General features: G+C 35.4%; 1 protein-coding gene across 1 annotated transcript in view; it reads left to right on the forward strand.

Annotated features, from left to right (window-relative positions):
- Positions 1–8,059, forward strand: part of BCKDHB (branched chain keto acid dehydrogenase E1 subunit beta) — a 47,182-nt gene extending 39,123 nt beyond the window's left edge. Inside the window, exons 10-11 of the mRNA XM_034431847.3 lie at positions 2,625–2,772; positions 7,670–8,059. Of these exons, the coding sequence (XP_034287738.2) occupies positions 2,625–2,765 (141 nt within the window). The 3' untranslated portion in view covers positions 2,766–2,772; positions 7,670–8,059. The remainder of the gene's footprint in view (positions 1–2,624; positions 2,773–7,669) is intronic.
- Positions 8,060–15,520: the final 7,461 nt, after the last annotated feature.

Consider the following 15,520-nt stretch of genomic DNA (forward strand, 5'->3'; position numbering starts at 1 on the left):
TACATTGAGACACTTACATAATTTTTAGTTCGAAGTTTGTCATAACTTTTTAATGAATTTCAATTTCAAAGATATATAATCCCATAAGGACACTTAGATAATAATTTTTTAGTTAGAAGTTTGCCATAACTTTTAAACAAACTTTCAAAGATATATAATTGGGTAGGACTGGCTTCGAATTTATGCCAGCTCTGTATTTGCTACACATGTATAGTTTTATGTAGGAAACAGGACAAGATTTATCAGTGCTATAAGGAGAGGGGCAGTATACACTATTTGTTCTGCTTCACTATTGAAATATAATTTAGCATTGTACATGCTAAATGCTAATATGATACTTTTTTAAAAAAAACACCTCACTATTTTCTCATGATTAGTGGATAAGTAATTAACAAAAGGTTAAATAAAACTAAAAAGGAAATTGAAAAATTGCACTGCAATTAATATACAGAGACCCAGCTCAAATCTATGAGCTAAGATGTTCCCTGAGTAGCTTTGCCCCAGAGGCTCTCTTGGAACCCAAGCTATTTTCCAGGGATAGTGTTTGAGGGATTAAATGAGAGGCAGGAACCCTCTGTTGCATTAAGCTCCTGAAAGAAAGTCAGAATTACATTTTTGTTGTTTTTAATGCTTTAATCTTTTTACATTTGTAATTTTAATATGATTTTAGATGTTGTTTTAACTCTTGATTGGGAACTGCCCAGAGTTGGTTAGAAGATGAGCAACTAATGTTATAAATGCATTTCCCTTCCAAACTGAAAAACAAATAGTTAAAAAAAACTTTGATTCTTTTATTCACAACATTTGTGTATGCCACTTTAATGATTAGTCTTGGATCATAAATAAACATATGGTAGCCATGTGACAAACCAGCGCACACATCAAACGCATGTGTGAATAAAGATTTGACATGAGATTTAAATGATTAGCAAGTCAGATTTGTGTGGGTCTTAGTCTTCTTCTTATTCTACATTTCTCTGATCTCCGAAATGAAATGCTCTCCTAAAATGTAGGCATTAGACATATTTATCTACGTTCACAGAGACCGAGACCATCAAAGCACTTAAACATCTATAACACATAGTTAAAATATCCTGACCCCATTGCATCTTTTGCCAATGTATCTTCTGTCCTTATTGATAGTGTTCCACAGTACCTGACCCAATCTTAAAAAGAAATCTGACTTGAAAATTCTCATAAGGAAAGCCTCATTTCAAAGTTGAAAGAGCTTCTGGTAGTCTTCCAGAACTTCTTTAGGAATTTTACCTTAGCATAGATGTCCAAGATCAAACAAATGTTTGGGACTGGAACATTTCAGCCCTGGAGCGGTTTGCCCACCTCTAATACATTCACAGAGAGAAAATAGATACTATAATAAAAATATTGGTGTTTTCTGGGAGTATAACCTGCTGTTTCTGCGCTTATTCTATATACTTACAATTGTTTGATAATAAGCACATCAGAATAATTTGTAAGGTACCTAACCATAAAATGAGTATAACTCTACAGTTTAGTTAATGTTAAGATTCTGCAGAAATTCATATTGATCTGAACTAATGAAAAGACATACAACATTATGAAAGTATTGAAATTAAATTTGAGTATTTCTTATATGAACTAGGAAAAAAATGGATTGTTGAATTTGATAGTACATTTATGATGCTCAAAAAAGAATTAGGTTTAAATAATAAGATTTAGATTTTAAGCACTTGTTTCTGTTTATTGAAGGAAAAAACAAAAGAAAACAAATAATTTTATGAACATATTTAATTTATATCCCTTCATTTATCCAGAGACATTAGGTCAGTTTCCCATCTTAATGATGACATCTATAAACTAGTTTAGCTATCAGAGACAGAAATGCACAGGGCAATTTGAGATGAGATCCTGGATATTCCACATGTGAATTTTAATCAAGGCAATTGTTTAACTCGGGTAGTAGAAAAACGAGACATATTCATAATTAGAACAAGATTTAACATCTTCTGTTCAAACTCATTTTGAATTAGCAAATTAGTAGAATAATAAATCAATCTTTAGTGCATGCATTTAGATGAAATTGAGCATCCTATAATTGAAAATTACTTGTACAACTGCATTTTCACTCCTTTGCTTCCACTACCTGAAGTTCTGTTCTCTATAATCTGTGCAGATTTCACATTGGCTTCTCATATATTATTTGATTTATTGTATATATGTCACGTAAGCAATGTAAACTATTCCTAAAATTTGTTTCATGACTGGTAATTTATTTCTGTTTTCCAAATAAAATTCAATATGGTATAGATCAAATGAAGAATGTGAAATTGTACTTCTAGGAAAAAAATATTTGCTGCTGTTGAGCAGTTTGTCTTTAGCAAAACTTTTTTCATATGTCCTTAGAAAACACATCAGCTACTATCGTTCTGTTTGTTTTTAATAATCTCTCTCTCTATATATATTGCTTTCCATATGCATGTTCTGTTTTTAGATAACTTCAATGGATTTTCCATTAAGATTTAATTTTCTCCTAGGGTTAGATCTTGAATTTCAGGAATGTCAATGTGGTATGTTTTAGTAAGTATTAAACTGTGAAGAATGATCTTATAGACTTCACTCATTTTCTTACTGTTTTATTTTAACAGGAGGAATGTTTCTTGAATCTAGAAGCTCCTATTACAAGAGTATGTGGTTATGACACCCCATTTCCTCACATCTTTGAACCATTCTATATCCCAGACAAATGGAAGTGCTATGATGCAGTTCGGAAAATGATTAATTATTGATGTCCAGGTGAGAAAAACTTCCCAAAGTAATTTAAGTCTAAAATATTAGAATAACACGCTAATCTAGAAATATCACAATGCTTTCTGTGGAATAAGTCCCACTAATGTGGTGGCTGAATTATGTATAGGAAAAATGGTAAGATTTTGATTATTAATTTAGAGCAGGGCTGTCAAACTCCCGGTCCGTGCCCTGTTTAGTGAAAGGAAAGAAAGTCCCAATACATCACATGACACCTCTGATGATGATGTGAGTTTGACACCCCTGATTTAGAGAGTAAATTGTAAGCACAATTGATAGGTTTACAATCAACACTTAGAACAAGATCGAACAATTTCCCCAAGATTGATGGCTACAACTTGTTCCTCCAAAGGTCTGGAAAGTCTGTAACCATGTCACCAAAAAGATGATGATGACTGAGGGGGGCATTGGAGTGTTTTTGGAGGGGAATTTTAAGAGTGGAAATAGGACTGAAAGATCCAGAGCATCATTTCAGGTGGTTGTTTGGATGCAGAAAGATTTGGGGTGTTATTTTACTTTCCATTTTCACCCTTAGTTTTAGCAGAGGAAAATGCAGTGAGATCTCAGGTTACAAACTTAAACCTTGATTTGAGCTCACATTAGAACTGCAGTATACACAGTTTTACCAGTAGATGCTATGTTGTTTAACACCAAATATAGGAAGAAATAAAGCTGGAAGTGCCTTATTTATATGAAAAGTAAGTGAATTTCAGCTTTCCAGATATCTCTGACAGAGGTCTTAGCATACTTCATCATTGAACATATGACAGACTATCCTGGAATTGGTCAATACAGCAACATCTGAACTACCACAGGTTGCCTACCTCTCTTTAATAAAAATATATAATTACTTATTTCCTTGTTGAAAATAATGTGTAGAGGTTGGTATATAAGAACCTTTCTAGAAAGAAAAAGCATCTTTATTCCTAGATTGGCTTTCATAGTCTAAGTGGAATCTAGTGGAAAGCAAGCAGCAGTCATAAATCAAGAAAACCACTCAACAGTTATTCTTGCTCATAAAACCATAAATCAGGATCTAATTCTTCATATTGGTTGCAAGAGGTCAGGCTGTAGCACAGGCAAAGCTCCCAAAAAAACAGTCTTGAGTACAGTAGTCACGTTTCACAGTAGACTTAGTCATAATTGTTGGGTTTATTCTGGGGATCAATAATTCATGCAGCATTTTCAAGATAAAGCTGTCATAGAAATAGTTTCAGTGGAGAATCTCCCATGTGAGTTGGTCTTAAGTACCCAAGCCTGGATTTAATGGGTTCAGCAAAGCTTTGGTTCCTCTCAAGTACCTTTCCCTGAAAGTAACCATTACTTAACCTTGCTTTCTTCTGCTTTTTCTCATGCCACCCCTTTTGCTTTCTTTTGTAGCAGGGCAATATGCTTCATATTAAAATTAAGAATGGTATGGCTTATTTCTGTTTTTTCTGATATTTCTCAACATGACCTGGGTGTCATTGGTTTCTGAGTTGACAATTTCATCAGCTAGCTTATTTTCTAAGGAAGAAGGTGAATCCACTTGGGCCCACCCTTGCGAACAGAGTGGTTGGGGTAAATGTCAATGGAGATTCTCAGTCATTCAGGTCACAGTTGTCCAAAAGGTGCTTTTTCAAGAGGCAACTGGACTTTCTGGTTTTTCTTTGAAGACATTTCACTTTTCATCCAAGAAGCTTCTTCAGTTCTGACTGGATGGTGGGGAATGGAAGGATTTATACTTCTTGCAGACAGCTGGTCATTTGCATTCTTTTAGCGAGATAAACTTCCACGTGACCTTAACAAAAGAAGGCCAGTGGCCAGCCATCTGCATGGAATATAAATCCTTCCATTCCTCATCATCCAATTAGAGCTGAAAAAGCTGCTTGGATGAGAAGTCCAATGAGAAATATCTTCAAAGAAAAAACCAGAAAGTCCAGCTGCCTCTTGAAGAAGCACCTTTGGGACAAATGGTTGGGGTAATTTAGAATTCCCCAAAGGACCAATCCTATTCTTTCTCTCTCTGTCTCTCCCTCCCTCCCTCCCTTTCTATTCTGTCTCTTCAATTTAACTTAATTATTTGTCTTACGTTTTTAACCATTACCGCTCCTTTACTTCCAACTTCCATAATATTATGAAGAAAGGGTCACCAGAATCATGCACTACAGACCCTTTAGACTGAAGGGTTATTTGAACTCAATAAACAGATTCCCCCCCCCCCCCCAAAAAAAAACAAAAAAAACAACAACAACCCATGGTGGTACTTTGGTTATGAAGCACCAGAGTAATAAACAATTGCATGAAGCATTGCGATGAAGTAAAAAGAGACCTCAGACATCACATAACTTGAGTTATTCCCAGTTATATTGTAGATTGTTTTCTCAACTGTCATGAGTACACAGTGCAGGGAAAGGATGCATTCTCCATTGCAACAGCCAACATGTTGAATAGTGGCATAAAGAATGAGAAATAATTGAACTATTCAATGAGGCACAGGAGAAAAGTAGAATTATTCACTGAAATGTCTGGTTTAACATCTGTAAATGTCATGGAGAGGATTCAGCCTGCCTGTTTCTTTCAGAATTGTTCTTGCAGAATAAATATTTTGGGTCTACCTTGTGATCTCCTTCCCTGAACCTATTAAAAGCTACAATACAAATATGAATTTATAATGTTTTCAAAATATGCACAAACTTTTGTGATAAATAGTAATACAGTGAATTCCCCATTTGTGGGTGCCAAGGAATGCCTTACAGTTTCTACAGGTTGTTTGAATATTATTAGAATTATTAGAATGAGTTAAAGTTTATATATATGTGTGCGTGTGTTTATATGCATATGCACACAGACATGCCAGTTACGAGAAAAGCAATTGTGTCTCAACATAAAACCATTTGCAATGTGCTTGAACTTGTTTTGTGTAATTGTCATTAAGGGCCTTGCTAGAAAAAAGATTATTAAATGTTTTAGAACGTTATTCCAGCATTTGTGATATATGTAAAGATAATCTGTGATATTAAAAAAAATTGCATTCTGAATTTTTGTCAATGTTTTTTTTTTCCATTTCTTCAACAAAAAGAAATAACACCCACACACCCACACACAAATTTATCTTTAAGGAAATATTGCAAAGTAATGTTTAGCAGGCCCAGCCAAGGGACAGTAGTAGAATCTTAAGAATTCTAATATTATAAAAAAGGATAAAATATTTGCTAAAGCAGATTATCTACCAAGTAGGCATGGCTACTTTCCCTCCTTATAATTAAACCTAAATTTGGATTGATGTGACTCTCTACTCCAGGGTTTCTTCAGAACAAATGCCATTTACTGTGGAGATCCAGAAAAACTCTAGAATTGAAATGTCTTTATTTACTTTGCCATTTTTAAAGCTTGGACAAGGCGTGAAAAGATACAAAAATTGTAATAGCAGGATTTATTTTTGATATGAGTAATACTTACCTGCTCCTGAGGTAAACATTGCTAGCTTGCTTTATGTGCTTCTTTTTTTGGGGGGGGGGGGGGAGCTCAAAGACCTTGATTTCGGGGGGGGGCACAGAATGTCATAGTTTAGTTCTTTGATCATAGAAGTCTTTTTTTAAAAAAATTGTTATGTAGCTTACAGTTGTCTGCTTGGTCACTTTACAAGAAGATGAACCCATAATAACCAGAACCTTTGTAACTAAGCTTGAGGATATAATGTTCTTATTTGTTCCCCATATTATTAAGAATATGTCAGAAAACAATGCATCTTCATTTAGATAAGGGCCTGGTGGCTCAGCAGACTGATAGCATTGTAATTAATACCAGCTGTCTGCAATTACTGTAAGTTCGAATCTCAACAGGTTGACTCAGCCTTCCATCCTTTCTAAGGTAGGTAAATTGAGGACCCAGTTTGTGGGGGCAATAAGCTGACTTTGTATAAATATACAAAAGTATGAAGGCTATTGCTTAATGCATTGTAAGCCACCCTGAGTCTCCGGAGAAGGGCGGCATATAAATCAAATTAAAAAAAAAAAAGTGTAAACATCCTTATAAAGTAAATAGCCAGTAGAAGAGAATATTCATAGCTCAGGGTTAAAATGTGGCATCCAAGGCGTTCTTTGAGTTTGGCTGTTTTCTCGCAGACATTTCATTACCCAGCTAGATAACATCATCAGAACGAGAAGTCCATCTAGGTGTCCCTTACAAAGCATTGTATACAGATAAACGTGCTTTTGGATTTTGGCAGTGGTAAATATGAGATGTAGAGTATACAAGTCAGTCCTATAGGTTTATATAAATTTACTGTATAGCTGTAGGTACAAGTTTAAGCATCTCCAGTGAAATTATATATTTCAGTAAATCCCTCACTCAATCAAAGTTAACACAGGTTCTGTATGGTACAAAGTTAAACTGCACGTAGAATATACACAAATTCGACAGTTTCTGCAAAGTTGTTTGTATACTTATTGATTATAGTTAATTGATCTCAGAACCAAATAAGAAAATGTGGTTATTACTTTGCAAAATTATTACTTTGGAATAAAAAAAACGTATAACCCTGAAAGTTTGGAAAGATGTCCAAACTTTTGCTTCTGCCCTAATTCACTGTTACTACTTGTAATGTGTAAACAGCTGTGCACTGATATTCAGGTTTGTACACAAGCATTCAAAGTTGCAGGAAGTTGTTGTGTTTAACTTTCTACCACATAGACATTGTTTCAGATTCTGTTCACTGAAGGATTCATTGAAACTTACAGTATGATTAGGGATGTTTAAACTTTTGCATGTTAATTGTATTTAATAGGACTTATTCTTAAACAAGAATGCTTGGGAAAGCAAACTAAATAGTTCAAAGTGTTTACTTACCGTAAATGATATTTAAACAAAATCTATAACATATTTTATTTCTGTTCTTTTAAAGGTGAACAAAGAAAGAAAATTCAACTGCTATCTACAGAATGGTTGCAATTAAACTTGGGCTTATTTTGTTTTATCTTTATCGGGAATAACCATTCAAGATTCTTTTCTGGATACTCACCTGACTAGTCATCGCCAAAATTCTGTCAGGTGTGGAGTTTAATATGGCCATGTGATTGTTGTAAAATATTTATTTTGATTCTTTCCCAATTTTGCACATGAGACTGCTAAGTTGTTTTATCATGCAAATCAAGGCTCAGGTTGAACTTAATAAATTGTAATCAAGAGACCTGTGGTCTACTTTTTTGCCTTAATTGACAAATGTATGTTACAGTTTTTACAGTAGACTTGTTATGTATGTATTGATCCTAAATACAGTAGATTGTATATATCATCATTGGTTATTGTATTCATGCAGATTGTCTGGGGTTCTCCAAAAATCACTTGGACGCTCAAGGATCCTCTAGTATAGATTGACAATACATTATCAATCATTATGCATTATGCATTAATAAGGAGAGTAAGAAAAATTCTTTCATGTAAACTGGGGTGTCAAACTCAATTTCATTGAGGGCTGCATCAGGACTGTGGTTGACCTTGGAGGGCCAATTGGGTGGGTGTGGCCAACTGGGTGGGCGTAGCCAGCTTGACACCATTCTCCAAACTGCTGGCATGTTCCCTCTTCGCATTGGGTAGACAGGACCGAAGCCACGCTGGCCTAATCTTTCCTCTTCGCATTGGGTAGACCAGGACAGCCCCACGGGCCGGATCCGACCACATCATGGGCTAGATCCAGCCCACGGGCCTTGAGTTTGACACCCCTGATGTAAACAGATGGCTTGCTTGAGAGGCTGAATGTGATCATTTCAATAATTTGTAATAAAAAAACCCAGACATACTTGATTTGGGCTAATCTGATCCCTTTTATAAGAAATATGACATTCCAAGACATTTTTGATAGAAAATTTAAATATCAGAGGACTATGTTTATTAATAAGAACAATTATAAATTTAATATATACATATATAGAGAGATATTTGAAGCATTTACCCAAATTCTCCATCACTGACAGGCAGTTGGAATCTCTAATATTATGTTGCTATGTGAAAATTAAACTGATTGATTTGATTTATTCTGGCTGGCTTTATCAGCAATTTGGGAAGCAGTCAGGTCAAACCGCTTTAGAGGCTACCTCATTTGATTTGGTTTGTAACTAGCAGCCTAAGACTTCCTCCCCTGTTGATTATTATTGCAAAATTAAGAAATGGTGATAAATTGTTAAGCTTTTTGACAGAATGGAATGAAATCTGCATGCATAATAACCCTTGTTAGCAAAGAAAGCATTTGGCATTTCAGACACATAGATCACTCATAGGGGAGACATATCCATCTGGTTCTTTTTTCCATTGTTTGTACTAAAAACTACATGATGATGAGAGATTATCATTCTGCCCCTAGAAACCTGTAAATGCAAACACTTCTTTATGTAAGTAATGTACCCTATTTCAAAAAGAAGTCTATAGTGGTTAGGTAATTTTTGTAAATTAAATATAGTTTGCATTATTTAATAAGTATTTAATAAATCCTAGGAATATTATTTAATGAACCTAGAACGTTGTACAGTGGGATAGACAATGAGGACATTCTAGAGCAGGGTTTCTTAACCTTGGCAACATTCTGGCTGGGGAATTCTGGGAAATGAAGCCCATGTGTCTTAAAATCGTCCCAAAGGTCTTTTTCAGGAGGCAACTGGAATTCCTTGTTTTTGCTTTTGAAGACATTTCGCTTCTCATCCAAGAAGCTTTTTCAGCTCTGACAGGATAGTGGGGAATGGAAGGATGTGTCTTAAAAGTTACCAAGATTGAGAGACCCTGTTCCAGAGGTTAATGAAACTAGGACTCGCAGCATTCTTAGGAATTGGGGCCAATGTTGACAGATGCTGAAAGTTACTATTCAAAACCTGGAACAGCATAAATTACTATGCCAGTCTGGAACAGAAAATTGATATCAAATTGAAATGATATCTATGTAACTATAACTAAAATAGTATGGGACAGATAAGGGAGAATGGAAGATGACATTTCTGAGGTAAAACTTCATTTAATAAGAAATATAGACTGAAGCAAAAGCTAAATAAACAAGCAAACAGAGAAAAAGATTTTAGGAAAATTGACAGGAAAAGGTTGGATGGAAAAGAAGGAAACTATCCTAGAAAGACGTGAGAAAGATAACACATTCCCAAATTGATCGCTATTGTAATCTTTTTAAAAATGCTTTAAGAAGACTATTAAGGAGAGAAGTAAGAACAAGCAGGCATCGTCATGACATCTCTTATAAAATAATTCCCTGCAGTTAGAACTAGAGCTGTCATGCATAATATGCAATTTCTTTTATCTTTCCTTACTTCAGTACTTTTCTTACATAGAAAACCTGAGGGGAATTTTTGTGTTTTTCTAGACATTTCATCATCCTCTACTTTTCCAAATTGCCTGAAAATTATGACAAGGCCTGAATGTGCTTACAGGAGTTCAGAGTACTATTTTATTGCTAGATAAGAATTTTAAATCTATCCAGAACAGCTCAGTCTGACATACCAAAAACGTGAATACAAAATTAATGGATTCTAGCCAATTCAGATGTTAACCTGGCAGTGTTGATGTGTACTTGTGAGAATATATAGAATAAAATATATGTAAAAGCATAGCTACGTTTTTCAAACTTGTAAAATGGGAACCACGATTGTTTTGAGAGATTTGAAACTTGCAATGTATGCAGTATATCCTTATGGAATTAAAAAGAGCTGGGTTCATTGGGTTGAAAACAGAAGCATTAATAGAATAATTTCCGTTTTGATCCAGTTATTACTGGGTGAAAAAGTTCTTGGCTAGATCTTGACTAGAAAATTGAGATAACACATTTTATTCCTTTCCTGAACGTTTTGAAATAAAATTACATTATTACTATTTTTTCCTAAAATCAAAGAAATTATGTGCAACTGTTTTTCATTTGATGATATTCAAGTGGGTATATTATATTATATTATATTATATTATATTATATTATATTATATTATATATTATATTATATTATATTATATTATATTATATTATATTATATTATATTATATTATATTATATTATATTATATTATATTATATTATATTATATTATATTATATTATATTATATTATATTATATTATATTATATTATTATATTATATTATAATATTATATTATATTATATTATATTAGGGTTATATTAGGGTAATGCTAACAATAACCAAGATAAGGCCAGCAAGTTTAAAATAAAGGATCATTAGAGTAGCTAGAAAAATAAATAGAAAGTTGGGTGATTTTAAAAAAAATTTTTTTGACAAAGCATTCCAGTATGAAAAATTCTCTAATCTCCAGATGAGGATTGTTCCATAATGTTTCAACACTATTACCAAAAAAATTGCCTCCTTACCACAGCTATGTTCCTATTCATAAACTGAAATATATTCAGCTATTATATCCTAATAGCAACACTACCTATATAAAAGTAGGCAGTGAAATATGCAGTTGAGCCCTAATTTGGATCAAATTTTTGAAAAGTTCAGTGTTGGGAAAGTGAACAGTTTGGAGCATCCAATAATTTTCTTGAGATTAAATCTCTGAATCAAATCTTCATACAACACTATATTGTTCCTTAAAATGAAAGTGTTTCATTGTATTCTTGAAATTACTATTGGACAGCTTATGAGATATTATAAATGTGGGGAATTTAAAAAGTATTTTTTAAAAAATTCTCTTTAAGCAGCAGGTCTGAATATTTTTAATAAACAGTATTTTTGTTTTTAAATTATGTAAATGTATCTTCAGATAAATCTGAAGTTAATTCACTAGGATTTGTCATGCAAAAAGTTACCTTGGACAATTAATGATTCTATTTAACACATACTGTACATTAATTACCTTGTACATTACAGCAATTACATTGGATGAAATACTCCTTTTAAACAGATACAATTCTGATATCTACAATTCAGCAGCCCTATGCTTCTCTGAAACTTGGTTAAATGAATCAATTGATGACAGCAGCCTGCATACCGCAGGGTTTCAGATTCAATGATCAGACAGAATTGCAGAAACATCTGGTAAAAAGAAGAGAGGAGGTTTATGGTTAAATATCAACAACAGCTGGTCTCAGGATATAACTATAATATATCAATTCTGTGACAAAAACTTAGAGTCTTTACTTATCAACTGTAAACCAATTTATTCTCCACATGAATTCTCATTTCTACTAATTTCTGTGTATATTCCACCACAAGCCTGTGTAAGCAAGGCATTACGAACTCTAGCTGACCAAATTATGGAGGCTGAAGCCAAATACCCCGATTCACTGGCCATTATTTTGGGAGATCTAAACAAGGCAAACTTAAGGAAAGAGCTACGAAAATACTCAGCATGCCAAGTGTCCCACTAGAGGCAAGTGTTCTGTCCCCATCTCCACACACACACAGCCAGCCGAGGGTTAAAGGAAGCACTTGGCACGCACAGTTTGTTATCAGAAACTTGGCAGCAAGACGAGCACCGACTGCCAAGTGCTTTTACTTCAATAAACGGGAATATCCCTTCACCATATAAACAGAAATACACACAGTTTGCAAATAGTCCAGTTCAAAACAAGAAACCTTCGGCAGTTTTAGGCGTTGTTCAAAGTGACTAGCCAGAGTTAGTTTTTGTCCGTCACAGAGTCTTAAATGGCCACCACACTCTCTTATATAGTCTCTGGGGTGTGGTCCAGTGACTCAGCCTAATCCCTGGCACGCCTCCTCAACTGCTGCAACCGTTTATCACGTCTTCGTTGGCGTGGATCCAGGAACGACAGATCGCCTCCATCGCTATCATCGGAGACACCTGGCTCCTGGCTAATCTCCTCTTCCTCGGCCAGCACCTGAGGCAGTGCCAGAGAGGAGGGGCCTGGAGAGGGAGGCCTGGCCGACTCCTTCATGTTCGGAGCCTTCTCCCTCCGATAAGATAGGCTCGGAGGACGGAGCCACAACAGCAAGAATACTTTAGACCATTCCTACACAACACTAAAAGATGCTTATCGGTCTTTACCACGAGCAGCTGTGGGACACTCTGATCATTGCATGATTCACCTTGTACCTGCTTACAGGCAAAGACTTAAAACCACAAAACCAACAATTAAATCAGTGAAGACTTGAACTGAGGAGGCAAAGTTAAAGCTACAGGCTTGCTTTGACTGTACTGATTGGAATATTTTTGAAGATGCCTCTGCAGACCTGGAAGAACTCACAGATACTGTAACATCATATGTCAGCTTCTGTGATGACCTATGTGTACTGGCCAGGAACTTGCGAATATATACTAACAACAAACCTTGTTCACAGCTTAACTTAAGCAGCTATGTCATTCCAAAGAGGAAGCCAAGAGAAAAGGTGATAAAATGCTGTACAATCAGACCAGAAATGTATTAATAAGGGATATCAGAGCAGCAAAAAGAAGCTACTCTGAAAAGCTAAGAATCAGTTTTCAACAAATGAACCAGCAAGCATGTGGAAAACTCTTAAAAATATCACCGGCTACCGCAAACCACCTTCCCAGGCCGAAGGAAATCAACAACTGGCAGATGACCTGAACATGTTTTACTGCAGATTTGAAAGGAAACTACAGCCACCTATCTCCACAACCCTCATCTCAGACACACCAACAACAGCCAAGCTTCCTACAACTGACCCCATCCCATTGGGTTCACAACCCCTAGTGAGCACAGAAAAGGAAGTGCAAGACCTATTTCACAGACAAAAGCCAGGAAAAGCTCCAGGCCCAGACAAAATAACTCCTTGCTTAAAAGTCTGTGCTGACCAATTGGCCCCCATCTTCACCCGAATCTTCAATAAATCGCTAGAGATGTGCTATGTTCCTTCTTGCTTCAAATGCTCTACTATCAACCCAGTTCCGAAGAAGCCCACCATCAAGGAAATGAATGACTACATACCAGTTGCTCTAACATCTGTAGCCATGAAAACCTTTGAAAGGCTAGTGCTTTTCCACTTGAAAACCATTCAGATCTGCTTGCAATTTGCATACCAAGAAAATAGATCAACAGATGATCTTAGATCCCTTGCAATTTGCATACCAAGCAAATAGATCAACAGATGATGCTGTTAATGTGGCTCTGCATCCTACAACATCTTGAATCTCCAAAGACCTATGCAAGGGTCCTCTTTGTAGACTTTAGTTCAGCATTCAATACCATCATTCCAGACACTCTTCTAACTAAGCTAAACCGGCTAGAGGTACCGGAACACACTTGTAAGTGGATCATAAGCTTCCTAACAAACAGGAAGCAGCAGGTGAAGCTAAGCAGAATCACATCAGTTACCTGTACAGCCCCCCCCCCCCCAAGGCTGTGTGCTCTCTCCACTTCTCTCTCCCTATACTAATGACTGCATCTTTAATGATCCATCTGTTAAACTACTGAAGTTCGCAGATGACACAACAGTGATCGATCTCATTCAAGACAATGATGAATCCGCATACAGATGGGAGGTTGAACAACTAGCCTCATGGTGCAACCGGAACAATCTGGAATTGAACACACTCAAAACAGTAGAAATGGTGGTAGACTTTAGGAGAAACCTTTCCATACTTCCACCTCTTACAATACTAGACAACACAGTATCAACAGTAGAGACCTTCAAATTTCTAGGTTCTACCATATCACAAGATCTAAAATGGACACCCAACATCAAAAACATCATCAAAAAAGCACAACAAAGAATGTTCTTTCTGCGCCATCTTAGAAAGCTCAAACTGCCCAAGGAACTGCTGATACAGTTCTACAGAGGAATTATTGAGTCTGTCATCTGCACCTCTATAACTGTCTGGTTTGATTCTGCAACCCAACAAGACAGACACAGACTTCAGAGGATAATTAGAACTGCAGAAAAAACAATTACTACCAACCTGCCTTCCATTGAGGACCTGTATACTGCACGAGTCAAAAAGAGGGCTGTGAAAATATTTACAGACCCCTCACATTCTGGACATAAACTGTTTCAACTCCTACCCTCAAAACAATGCTATAGAGCACTGCACACCAGAACAACTAGACACAACAGTTTTTCCCCGAATACTTATCACTCTGCTAAACAAATAATTCCCTCAACACTGTCAAACTAAGTCTGCGTTACTATTAATCTTCTCATCATTCCTATCACCCATCTCCTCCCACGTATGACTGTAACTTGGTTTCTTGTATTCTTACGATTTATATTGATTGTTTCCTAGTATGATTTGATTGCTTATTTGTATCTTATGACTATCATTAAGTGTTGTACCTTATGATTCTTGATGAACGTATCTTTTCTTTTATGTACACTGAGAGCATATGCACCAAGACAAATTCCTTGTGTGTCCAATCACACTTGGCCAATAAAATTCTATTCTGTTCTGTTCTGTTCTGTTCTGTTCTGTTCTATTCTATTCTATTCTATTCTATTCTATTCTATTCTATTCTATTCTATTCTATTCTATTCTATCCTATCCTATTCTATTCTATTCTATTCTATTCTATTCTATTCATTAAATAACTAGAGAAAAATATGTTTTTTTTCTGTATAGATTTATCTCTACTCTCTAAAACATTGAAAGTTACTATACTCTTTCTGTTCAGAGAACATACATTACTATGTTTTAATGCATTTATAATAACAAGAATTGGATGCACTACTTTTATTATTGCAACTTATTCACAGAAGGACTGCTGCTCTCTAAATATTGTCTAGATGGCACTGTACATCTATTTGACCTGTATTTATGGATAAATGCCTTTGCTGTGCAG

Source organism: Pantherophis guttatus, chromosome 1 (assembly GCF_059756535.1).
Source record: "Pantherophis guttatus breed Tessera chromosome 1, ASM5975653v1, whole genome shotgun sequence".
NCBI classification, from domain to species: Eukaryota; Metazoa; Chordata; class Lepidosauria; order Squamata; family Colubridae; genus Pantherophis; species Pantherophis guttatus.